This window comes from Salmo salar, chromosome ssa14, assembly GCF_905237065.1.
Source record: "Salmo salar chromosome ssa14, Ssal_v3.1, whole genome shotgun sequence".
Taxonomy (NCBI): domain Eukaryota; kingdom Metazoa; phylum Chordata; class Actinopteri; order Salmoniformes; family Salmonidae; genus Salmo; species Salmo salar.
This window is the reverse complement of record NC_059455.1, coordinates 36,354,367-36,367,864: the sequence shown is the minus strand read 5'-3', so window position 1 is coordinate 36,367,864 and position 13,498 is coordinate 36,354,367. Positions and strand designations below refer to the sequence as shown.

The following is a 13,498-nucleotide window of genomic DNA, read 5'->3' as shown; positions in this document are numbered from 1 at the left end:
TCTGTGATCTTTCAAACCCAATAACCAAATGAGGCAGGTGATCATGGATAATATTCTGAGGGGATGCTGGCATGCTACACTGAAGTGTAATGGTAACTGGTATTTATGGGAATTACTATTGGCAATTAATCCTGCATCTGCCCCTCTCTCTACCTGCATCTGTCTTGCTCTCATTATCTTTTTATCTCTGTGTTAGATGATGTTCCCCCCCACGCAGGCTAGCACGACATCTACCATGGCTAGCAGTCCCTTCACGGCAGGATAGTGTACACCAGTGCTGCCCCCAGTGTTCCAGGAATGCTGACCCTTCTCCTCCTCTTCCCACAAAGCGGATAAACCTGATAATCAATGCCATGGAATGTGAGTATCTTCACAAGTTAGACACTGACTATCCAACGTCAGAGAGGAGAGGTGGTTGCAAATGTCACAAGTTTAAAATGCATTGATACCATCTTTACCGCCTTTCTTGCTTTCCCTTATCTCAATCCTAATCTTAATCTCAATCTATTTGTCACATTCTCTTGACTGTCACATGTACATTCCAGTAGAGCATGACATTGGTAGTCTGGCTGGCTTCAGAATCTGGAAAGGCTGTTTCTCTTCTGTGTCTTCTCACTCAAAACCCACATGGACAGCCACACAGCCTCCGAGCGCTGCACCCTTCCACTACAACTGTTGGATTTTCAAATCCATACAACGAGAGGTCTCAAGCCCACAGGACTTTTTTGTTGTTGAGAGAACCAATCAAAACTCAAGCTAAATTCTGCATGAATACTGCACTAACAAAGACTCCTGTCCAGATCAGTGTGTCACAGCTCTCCGTCACTGTGTACTATCTGAGTTTTGTCAGCCAAGTTACAACACAGAAATATGAGCAGTCATTATGGCCAATGTATTGACAACACTACAATGAATTTATCAATCATACCTCTCAAGTACATTGACATATTTTATTGACGTCATGTCCTGGCTTAGTTTACAGTCATCATTGGTAGCAAACACAGTAACCTGGGGCTATATTTGCCAACGTATTGACATGCATCTTCATCTTCTCATAAAAATCTCAGGGATGATTGATTCAATTGGCACATAATGGTGTCTGCCTGGGTTTCCTTGCTTCTATTCAATACTTTATTTTTATTTTTCCCACATTTCATATCAGTGTGTAGTGTAGGTCGCACTTGAATGGAAAAGGTGGAGACAACCAAGCTTGGACATAATGTTCTGAGAACCAAATATTTATCAGAGTTTGGTGAGTGCGTGGCTGTCCTATGGTTATTTTGAGTCCAACCTTCCCACAACTTTCTAGTAAAAGTGTGTCACGTCCTGACCATAGTAAGTTGTGATTTTCTATGGTAGAGTAGGTCATGGCGTGACAGGGGGTGTTTGTCTGTTTTTGTATTTCTATGTTGGTTTTTGTTTGGCATGACCTCCAATTAGAGGCAGCTGGTTGTCATTGTCTCTAATTGGAGGTCATATTTAAGTTGATGTTTGTCCCACCTGTTTTTGTGGGTGATTATATTTTGTGAGTAGTGTTTGTTTCTCCTCTTGTTGTTTTGTCCTTCAGTTTATTTTGTATAGCATTAAGTTTCACAGGTTAAATAAATATGTGGAACTACGAATACGCTGCATTTTGGTCCGATCCTTCCGACAGCCGTGACAAGGTGCAGGATAGTTTCTTTGAATTTGGAACATTCTCAGCACAAAAAAAACATTATTTTCTTGGTATTTCATTACTTTATCAGAAGGTTTCCTAAAAGTTCTAAACATTTAATTTCAATTATTGTAATGTTCTAGGAACATTCTGCAACTGGCTTGACTTTGGGAATGTTCTCAAATAGTTCAGAGAAAGTTATGAAACAACATTCTTTTGTGGGAATTTCAGTACTTCAGCATAACGTCTCTTACAGGCAGGGACGTATTTATTTTATTTATTTAACCTTTATTTAACTAGGAAAGTCAGTTAAAAACAAATTCTTATTTACAATGACGGCATACCAAAAGGCGTCCTGCGGGGACAGGAACCTGGGATTAAAAAATAAATACAATATAAATATAGGACAAAACACACATCACAACAAGAGAGACAACACAACACTGCATAAATACAAACCTAAGACAACATAGCAAGGCAGTAACACACGACAACACAGCATGGTAGCAACACCACATAACAACAACATGGTAGCAACACAACATGGTAGAAACACAAAACATGGTACAAACATTATTGGGCACAGACAACAGCCCAAAGGGCAAGAAGGTAGAGACAACAATACATCACACAAAGCAGCCACAACTGTCAGTAAGAGTGTCCATGATTGAGTCTTTGAATGAAGAGATTGAAATAAAACTGTCCAGTTTGAGTGTTTCTTGCAGCTCGTTAAAGTCGCTAGTTGCAGCGAACTGAAAAGACGAGCGACCCAGGGATGTGTGTGCTTTGGGGACCTTTAACAGAATGTGACTGGCAGAACGGGTGTTGCATGTGGAGGATGAGGGCTGCAGTAGATATCTCAGATTGGGGGGGAGTGAGGCCTAAGAGGGTTTTATAAATAAGCATCAAACAGTGAGTCTTGCGACGGGTGTACAGAGATGGCAGTTGGGGTGAAAGAGGAGCGATTACAATAGAGGAAACCAAGTCTAGATTTAACTTTAGCCTGCAACTTTGATATGTGCTGAGAGAAGGACAGTGTACCGTCTAGCCATACTCCCAAGTACATGTATGAGGTGACTACCTCAAGCTCTAAACCCTCAGAGGTAGTAATAACACCTATGGGAAGATGGGCATTCTTCTTACCAAACCACATGACCTTGTTTTGGAGGTGTTCAGAACAAGGTTAAGGGTAGAGAAAGCTTGTTGGACACTAAGAAAGCTTTCTTGTAGAGCATTTAACACGTAACCAGGGATTGAATTTTAGTGAAGTCAGGAAGGCTGGAAAGGAGGAACGCTTCCTTTGAAGCAGGACAGTTTTTCTTCTGAAAAGAGCAAACATCCTTTTATTCAAAAGGGAGTCAAGGAGTGTGAAGAGATTCCCCCAATCTATATGTTCATCTATGCAGTTTGTTTCTATGTCAGGATGCAATTTTTTAATGTATTTTGTCTGAAGCTGTAGTATTGTTTAAAACACTATGATGATCTGTATCCCAAATAGTCTATGGTTGAATCATGTCACTTTATTTAGGTTGACTGGTTGTGCCGCTATGAGGACTACTCTGAAGCCAAGATTTTGGAGTTTGCTAAAGCTGACTGTTTCATTTTTCTTAAGGTTCAAGTTAATCTTTCGTTATTGTCATTGCCTAACCTTCTGCTTTCCAAATGGGCGTTCTTTTTACAGTATTACACAATTTTGAACAAACAACTTGAAACCCACAGGCTGAGTGAAAAGAGAAGGTGTGTTTATTATTTCTAGTTGAGGTGTGCCACTGAATATAAAGAGGAAGGATGGGAGGCTGAGCGCACAGGACTGAGAGCTGAAAACAGGTGCAGCTTCAAGGTAAGATGATTCTGGCATTGATGCTCACAGACATACATTTATGGAACAAAATACCCTGCTTTTAAGATATGGCATGTTTGAAGTGGCACACATCTCATTGACTAGGCTAGGCTAAGAAGTTACAGCTGTTTCACTGCATTTATGCCAAATCATGTGATGGGAAGTCAGTGACTATTCATTTGTTTTGTTTTCATGCTTCCTATTAATTTACCAAGGTATGAATTGCAAAGAGTGTGAGGTTGGGGTATCGAAAATACATTGTTTATTGATGTTTAAAATTATTTTCCGGATGTTTAAAATACATATTGTTTTGGTAATTGTTTCTATGGCCAAATTTCAGCCATACTTAATCACTTATATCTACATGTCAACGAAGAAAGCATTATGTGTATTTTCAAAAGTAACATTTCCAATTAATATAGGATTTCAGTGTGGAATAAAAGATTGCAGTAGGCCTATGTAATATTTATAATTGTTGCCATCTGTCACTTGCACAAAAGCATCAGAACTGTCAGTGGTCATGTGCAAAGTTCTGAAGAACCAACAGCACACTTCAACAATGGTTCCAGAAAAGGTTTTAATAATGAGTGTTGGCACTCGGGTGACTGGTTAGGCCAGGGAGACTGGTTAGCCCAGGAGAAGAAATTGGCGAACAGGTAACCCAAACTAAGATGGCTTGGCAGAAGGAAAGACACAGAATTGGTTAGTCTCAGTCTGGTTGAGTTTTAATTGATTTCAGTGTGTGCTGGAATAAAAATCTCAGAACAAACAATAATAAATAAAATGCCATAATGCATAAATCAAATCATAAAGATAGTCACTATTCAGAAAATGGCAAACAATCAGAATTCATCCCGGTAGTTTCAACATGACATCATTTATTCTAAGTCATTTCATATCTCAGTCCAGAAATAATTAGCTCAAATTAACAGAATTCATTCATAAATAAGAGAGATAGGAAACGGCGTAATCAGCTCGATACTTTACCCGCCAACATAACAAAGGAAAATATGCTCCGGGAGCCGTATATACGTTTACAAACAATCGTGAGGCAACTCAAAACAATCACCCGCATCAGTGAAAACTGTCAAACAAAAATACATGTCTATTTACTCACGTTTGCTTCTTGGACGCACACAAAGTAAACAAAAAGGATTCAGTGTTGCTGGGGAACCTGACAGATATCAAAACAACAGATAAAAGTGGAGTTTTAATGCCAGCCTTTCCTAACAGGCATTTTGGTTGCGTTTTCCCCTGCTTAGATGTTGCATGCATTAACCAATGGCTGTGTGACATGTCAAAGACTGTCATCGAATGACAGATTGCTATAACATATGATGTGGTTATTTGGTATGTAAAAATCATATCTAGGTCAAATTAAGATCTGTAGCCAGGACACCGGGGTTAACACCCCTACTCACTATGACTGTGATATTGTATGTGGTTGTTAATCTACCTTAGTTGAATGCACCGACTGTAAGTCACTTTGGATAAGAGCGTCTTCTAAATGACCAAAATATAACAATTAACATGTTCAAAGCACACTGGGTATTATACTAATGAGCTCCGTCACCAAACAAGACCAAATTTGGTCAGTCTGGACGAAATCTGAACCAATCATAGACGTCTACTTTTGTCCATGTTTCACAAGTTTGGACAGCACAGTACGGTAGAGCATAGTAGAGCAGAGTAGAGTAGAGTAGAGTAGTGTCCAAACTTGTGAAATATCAGTGCCTATATTTGGATCAAATCAAGGCCAGTACCGATTCGACCAAATCGGAACCAATCATAGACATCTACGTTTGTGGACAGTGTGGATGTTGAAATCAAGACCAGGGCGGACTGACCCAATTTCAACCACTTTTCTATGTGCATAGACATCTCGTGTTGGTCGGTGCTTAGTGGTCTCTCCATTCATAATTACCTTTAACTCGCTTTCAGATGAATCGACTTGTGGTTATCGTTGCGACACTCTTTGTCCCCACTACATACAGTGCTACAGGCGGTTGTAAGTGATTATTCTATTATTTTGTTGGACTGTGACTCTTCTATCAATGTTGTGACTCTGCATAACTTTTTCCCTTCTTCAATTTTAACAGCGTGGTGTTACCATGATCCTAGTTGTGGTAAGTATTGGTTTTACCCACTGGTTACAGTGTAATTTGTATTCACAAATTGAAGTGATTGCGATAGCAGTTGATAATAGACTATAGAATTGATCTATTAGCATATTATATGACCCTTATAAAACGATGGTACATTGACACCATGGTTTGATTGATTCCATGTTAAGACGATACCACTTGGTCCACCATTGCCAGTGAACATTGCAACGGATCCCGTCAGTCTCCCATCAACATCGTCTCTGCATCGGCAGTGGGCGATGAAACCCTGACTGCCTTCACCTTCACCAAATACGGAGACAACTCTACAATGAAGAATATCAAGAACACTGGCAAAACTGGTGAGGAGAATGGATGGATGCCTTGCCTTCTCAATCCATACACACAAAGTCCCACTTGAGGATAATGTGTGAACCAAACCAGGAACCCTTATGTGCAAAATGTAACCAATTCCTCTCTTTTTGTTCCTCCTCTCTTTCTTTCAGTCAAAGTGGAGCTGACGAGTGGTGTCCAGGTTACAGGTGGGGCACTGTCAGAGGCCTATGACAGCCTGCAGTTTCACCTCCACTGGGGGAATGGTACCTCAGTCCCTGGGTCGGAGCACACAGTTGATGGAACCCGCTACCCCATGGAGGTATGGGAAGGTTCAACACAACATTGCTGCGTTCTGATTCTCTAACCTTCTCCAGAAGTGTCCCCTCATCCACCCCCCTTCAAGGATTAGTGCAAGCATGGCTGGAGGAAGTTTCCACCATATTCCAAACACTAATCCATTCCTTTTAAATTCATGAGGGGAAATGTATTAGTACACTTTGGGAGAAGGGTTAAGAACCTGAATTTACCCTATTTATCATTGGGTGACACTTCTCATACTGATGCACATATACCATACTGCAATGGATCAATGTCAAGATCTTCATTTAGCCTTAGTCCAGAATGAATTAATTCCCCCCCAGCTCAACTGCAGCCCCGACACTTGGTTTACTATAAAGCTGACAGATGGGGAAGCGTAACCAATCTCAAATTCATAAATGGTGGAATAATCCAACTGTTGTACTGAGCTCATGAGGCATTTATACGTTCTATTCCTCAAGAATCAGGGGGCATATATCATTCATTTAAATTACCCTTAATAAACAGCTGTATATATGGCAGATTGTAGTCGACCTTTTTAAATGTATCATTACAACGTTTGAATTTTCCAATGGATTCAGATAATTTTTCACATCAACTGTTATGCTTCCCCTTTCAGTTGCACATAGTAAATGCCAAGTCTTCGCACAACGGTAACACGACCACGGCCGTTACAGACAGCAAGGGACTCGCTGCTCTTGGCTTCTTCATAGAGGTGAGCGGATGCTTTAAATTTCCTAGAAATGGCATCCATTTTTCCACAGTAGATTGGCATTTAAATGTTTTATTGCTGTTTTTTATGACTAAAGTCTTTGTTTTTCAAACAGGCCATGCCGGGTAATGCAACTGGTTCACCACCAGCCTGGAATACTCTGACATCCTACTTGGCCAACATCACACTAAAAGGTGAGAGGGGAGATTTCACTGTTTCTGATTTGATCAAGATCTACTTCCTCAAAATAAAGTTTGGAAGAGGATTTGGCATTTGTTTTCTCTTTGAATTCAAAATTAGTAATTTCTTGTTCAATTTCAGTAGCATATGATTTTATATACGTTTTTTCTTTCTCTCTTCCTCAAGATGATATTGTAAGCATTACTCATGCTATTTCATTGGATGAGCTCCTGGAAGGGGTGGACCGTACCAAATACTACCGTTACCTTGGCTCCCTGACCACTCCCAATTGCAATGAGGCTGTGGTTTGGACCGTGTTCAAGGACCCTATCAAAGTCAGCCAGGACTTGGTGAGTTAGTGCAACAATTTCACCAGAAACTGAACACCATTTCTACTTAGCGGAAAATAAAAATAGCTCCGACAAGAACTGTATTCAATTATCTTTAAGTGCAGGATCCATTCCTTATCCATTCTGCTTATGAAACATTATAAAAGTAATGACTCAAAAATATTACCAAATATGATCTTTCATCTGGGGTGGTACAACAAAAGAGATTTTGATGTATCAATTGGCTCTTCAAGAAATCATGAACATACAGATCCCATATCTTAATTTGAGTCCGTTTCAAACAGCAGGAAATACTTGCAGCAAAAGCAAATGTGGATTGTTATGTGGATTAGAATTAAAGGACTTTTTTATAGGGGTTTCTAAAATTTTTGTTAGGGCAAATCAACTCGGAAAATGTAATGTGGCGATTACAAACTTTAGAAGCCTTTTAAAAACCTTTAGCACACTTTAAGTTAGCATTTCATGCTGTGCAGGAAAATTCATGCAACAGGATGTTTGGCATATGATCACACATTTCATAAATGTCTTATTTTAATCACATTTTTACCGGAATGCAACGACATGCCTTAAAGTTGTTGTTTTTGTGATCTATTTATGTATTTACTTGGAGAGCCTCAAAGTTTAGCTGATTTCACATTACTTGGCAGCTCAACTAAAACTAGCTGTTTAACTGATGTCTGTGCCCAGTGGGTAAAGCCATTGGGCCAACATGATGTCACACTTATGTCTATGATCCTATCTGAAATTAATTAACCTTTTCCCCTCAGATTGATCTCTTCAGCACAACATTGCACATTGACCACAACTCCACCTCTGCCTTGATGACCAACATCTTCAGGAACATCCAGCCTGGCAACGACTGGGTGGTGACGACCCAGGGCCGTCCAGCGTCGGGAGCCTCCACAATGTGCTCCTCTCTGGGCCTCATGGCCCTGGCCTGGATGCTGCTGAGGGTTTAATGACGGCGAGTAACGCCTTACCTGAAGTGCATTGCCATATCTCCATGAACCCTCAAGCTACCAACATATTTTCCTTATATCGATTACCAACAGGGGTCATCTTGACCTCAAGGAGAAACTATTGGAAAAAGCAACAATCATAGCGAAATGTGTTTAATCCTTGGTTGGCAAGTATAGCCCCAGGGTACAGAGTTTGCTACCAATGATGACTGTAAACTAAGCCCAAGCATGAAGTCAATAAAGAATGTCAATTTACTTGAGAGGTATGATTGATAAATTCATTTGTGATTACATTGGCTATAGTGACTGCTCGTGCGCCCATGTTGTAGCCTGGCTGATGCGACTCACATGGTACACAGCGAGGGAGAGCTGTGACACACTGGTCTGGACTGGAGTCTGTTGTTGGCAGTATTCACGCAAAAGTTGGCTTGAGCTTTGATTGGTTCTCTCAACAACAACAAAATAATTCCTGTGGGCTTGAGACCTCTCGTTGTTTGGATTTGAAAATCAAAGTTGTATTTGAAGGGGCAGTGCTGGGGGGCTGTGTGTGTGTCCTTGTGAATGCTTGAGTGAGAAAGACACAGAGGAGAAATAGCCTTTCCAGATTCTGAAGTCAGTCACTACCAGTGTCATGCTCAAATTCTGAAATATTCTGACATTTCTCCTGGAATGTGCATGTGATAGTCAAGAGAATGAGACAAATGGATTGAGATTAGGATTGAGATAAGCAAGAGAAAGAAAGGCGGTAATGATGGTATCAATGCAATTTTAACTTGTGACATCACCTGTCTTGACATTTGCCACCACCTGTCCTCTCTGATACTGGATTGTCAGTGTCTAACTTGTGCAGATACTCATATTCCATGGCATTGATTATCAGGTTTATCTGCTTCTGGGAGACTGTGGGTGTTTTTCATGTGATAAGTGCACACACACGTCATTTCACTGAAGCACTGCCAAGATATCTGAAAGCAAGCTGCATTAGCATCAATGCAAGGCTGTGCAGTCAAACTGTACTGTATGTTACACTTGTTCACATACCGTAAACTGCTTTGTGTGAATGACAAATGTCACCGATTGGAAGCCCAAATAAGTGTGTGTGGGGGGTTCAGGGTTCAAAGTTGTGTAATACTGTAAAAGAACGTCTGACGCCCAATTACCGTTGACCTGAACAGGGCCCAGGACCAGTGGAAGTATGGTGTTGTTTTCTGCATATGCATCTTTCTTCAACACAAAACCTACCACCGTTATGAGCTTTGGTGGGTTTTGCCTCGAAAGAAATATGCATATGTCGAAGAGCACCCATAGCTACTGTACAATATGCTGGTGGATCTTTGATGTTACCGGGCCATTTTGCTTTTACTGGTCCTGGGGCCCTTGTTAAGGTCAAGGCATCATTAACTTTACCCAGAACCACAGCCTGGTCTCATAGACTAGATGTAACATAGTAAAAGTAAATCCAGGACACTCAAAATAGTATGATATGTAACGTTTGGTATAGTTACATAAGACAAATGGTTACTTATGGCAAAAACAAAGTAGGGTGCTTGGTCGGGATGGATGGGTAGGCATATAACGTAAGTATTCAGACACATTCCCTTTTGTTACGTTACAGCCTTATTCTAAAATGGATTAAATAAAACATTTTCCTCATCAATTTACACACAATTCCCCATAATGACGTAGCAAAAACAGGTTTTTAGAAATGATTGCAAATGTATTAAAAATAAAAAACAGATCAACCCTATTTGCCTAAGTATTGCTATGAGACTCAAAATTGAGCTCACATGCATCCTGTTTCCATTGAAAATCCTTGAGATGTTTCTAAAACTTGATTGGAGTGCACCTGTGGTAATTTCAATTGATTGGACATGATTTGGAAAGGAACACACCTGTCCTTATAAGGTCCAACAGTTGACAGTGCATTTCAGAGCAAAAACCAAGTCGTGAGGTTGAAGGAATTGTTCGTAGAGCTCCAAGAAACAATTGTGTCGAGGCACAGATCTGGGGCAGGATACCAAAACATTTATTCAGCATTGAAGGTCCCCAAGAACACAAGAAGCCTCCATCATTCTTAATTGGAAGAAGTTTGGAACCACAAAGACTCGTCCTAGAGTTGGCCACCCGGCCAAACTGAGCAATCGGGGAGAAGAACCCTGGTCAGGGTGGTGACCAAGATGGTCAGTCTGACAGAGCTCCAGAGTTCCTCTGTGGAGATGGGAGAACCTTCCAGAAGGACAACCATCTCTGCAGCACTCCACTAATCAGGCCTTCATGGTAGAGTGGCCAAACGGAAGCCAGCCCTCAGTAAAAGGCACATGACAGCCTGCTTGGTGTTTGCCAAAAGGCACCTAAAGGACTCTCAGACTATGGGAAACAAGATTCCCTGGTCTGATGAAACCAAGATTGAACTCTTTGGCCTGATTGCCAAGCGTCACGTCTGGGGGAAACCTGGCACCATCCCTTTGAAGCATGGTGGTGGCAGCATAATTCTGTGGTGATGTTTTTCAGCTGCAGGGACTGGGAGACTAGTCAAATCAAATCAAATTGTCTTGGTCACATACACATGGTTAGCAGATGTTATTGCGAGTGTAGCGAAATGCTTATGCTTCTAGATCCGACTGTGCAGCAGTATCTAACAGGTAATGTCTAACAATTCCACAACAAAATCTAATATCTAACAAATTCCACAACAAAACCTAATACATACAATCTAACTAAAGGGATGGGGTAAAAATATATAAATATAAAATATATGGATGAGCAGTGACAGAGCGACTAAGATGCAATAGATAGTGTAGTATACAGTACAGTTGACGTCGGAAGTTTACAAACTCCTTAGCCAAATACATTTAAACTCAGTTTTTCACAATTGCTGACATTTAATCCTTGTAAAAATTCCCTGTCTTAGGTCAGGTAGGATCACCACTTTATTTTAAGAATGTGAAATGTCAGAATTATAGTAGAGATAATTATTTCTTTCAGCTTTTATTTCTTTCATCACATTCCCAGTAGGTCAGAAGTTTACATACACTCTATTAGTATTTGGTAGCATTGCCTTTCAAATTATTTATCTTGGGTCAAATGTTTCGGGTAGCCTTCCACAAGCTTCCCACAATAAGTTGGGTGAATTTTGGCCCATTCATCCTGACAGAGCTGGTGTAACTGAATCAGGTTTGTAGGCCATCTTGCTCGCACTCACTTTTTCAGTCCCACCCACAAATTTTCTATAGGGTTGAAGTCAGGGCTTTGTGATGGCCACTCCAATACCTTGACTTTGTTGTCCTTAATAACCTTTCTGGCACAGGCGTTCAGCTAGCAACCCACCTCGACAACATCCGGTGAAATTGCAGAGCACGAAATTAAAATTACAGAAATTGAAATATTATACATTCATGAAAATACAAGTGTCATACATCAAAATAAAGCTGAACTTCTTGTTAATCCAGCTGCGGTGTCAGATTTCAAAAAGGATTTACAGCAAAAACACACCATGCGATTATCTGAGGACAGCGCCCCACATATAAAAGCATGAAAAACATTTTTCAAACAGGCAGGTGTGCCACGAAAGTCAGAAATGGCGATATAATAAATGCCTTACCTTTGAAGATCTTCTTCTGTTTGTACTCCAAAAGGTCCCACCTACATCACAAATGGTCCTTTTATTCAATAAAGTCCTTCTTTATATCGCCAAACACTCAGTTAAGCTGGCGTGCTTCATTCAATAGTCCACCGGTTTCCCTCCTTCAAAATGCATACAAAATGAATCCCAAACGTTACCAATAAACTTCTCCAAACAAGTCTAACAATGTTTATAATCAAACCTCAGGTACCCAAATACGTAAATAAACAATACAATTTAAGACAGGGAATTGTTATTGTCTTCACCGGAGATAAACAACAAAGAACGCGCTCTCATCCACGCGCATAAAAACACTACAGCCAAAATGGGAGCCACTTACAAAAACTACAAATTGTGGCTCATTTTTCCAAAAACAAGCCTGAAACTCTTTCTAAAGACTGTTGACATCTAGTGGAAGCCCTGGGATTTGCAATCTGGGAGGATTTTGCCTCATAATAAACATGACAGCGAATGGAAACAGTGGTAGGCTGAAAAATAAATTGTTTTTGGGATGGTTTGTCCTCGGGGTTTCGCCTGCCATATCAGTTCTGTTATACTCACAGACATTATTTTAATAGGTTTTAGAAACTTTAGAGTGTTTTCTATCCAAATCTATGCATATCCTAGCTTCTGGGCCTGAGAAACAGGCAATTTAATTTGGGCACGCTTTCATCCGGACGTCAAAATACTGCCCACTAGCCCAAAAAGGTTCATCCATTTTGCCTTAAATTTGGAAGTATGCTTGGGGTCATTGTTCATTTGGAAGACCCATTTGCGACCAAGCTTTAACTTCATGACTGATCGCTTGAGATGTTGCTTCAATATATCCACGTAATTTTCCTCCCTCATGATGCCATCTATTTTGTAAAGTGTACCAGTCCCTCCTGCAGCAAAGCACCCCACAACATGATGCTGCCACCCCCGTGCTTCACGGTTGGGATGGTGTTCTTTGGCTTGCAAGCCTCCCCCTTTTTCCTCCAAACATAACGATGGTCATTAACTTCTGTGGGCTAGGTGGGATGCTCGCGTCCCACCTACTCAACAGCCAGTGTAATCCCGTGGCGCGATATTCAAATACCTCAAAAATGCAAAAACTTCAATTTTTCAAACATATGACTATTTTACACCATTTTAACCTGTTGGGGGTAGGGGGCAGTATTGACACGGCCGGATAAAAAACGTACCCGATTTAATCTGGTTACTACTCCTGCCCAGTAACTAGAATATGCATATAATTATTGGCTTTGGATAGAAAATACCCTAAAGTTTCTAAAACTGTTTGAATGGTGTCTGTGAGTATAACAGAACTCATATGGCTGGCCAAAACCTGAGAAGATGCTGTACAGGAAGTGGCCTGTCTGACAAGTTGTTGTTCATCTTGGCTCTTTTTATTGAAGACTGAGGATCTTTGCTGTAACGTGACAC

At 40.6% G+C, this 13,498-nt stretch overlaps 1 protein-coding gene across 1 annotated transcript; it reads left to right on the top strand.

The window, feature by feature from the left end:
* The first annotated feature begins 3,369 nt into the window (after positions 1-3,369).
* Positions 3,370-8,706, top strand: LOC106569486 (carbonic anhydrase 4). The gene is made up of 9 exons (XM_014140877.2): positions 3,370-3,494; positions 5,436-5,502; positions 5,594-5,620; positions 5,788-5,958; positions 6,103-6,251; positions 6,870-6,965; positions 7,078-7,156; positions 7,329-7,492; positions 8,260-8,706. The coding sequence occupies exons 2-9, from the start codon at positions 5,436-5,438 to the stop codon at positions 8,449-8,451; spliced, it is 945 nt and encodes a 314-aa protein (XP_013996352.2). The 5' UTR covers positions 3,370-3,494; the 3' UTR covers positions 8,452-8,706.
* The last annotated feature ends 4,792 nt before the right edge of the window (positions 8,707-13,498 follow it).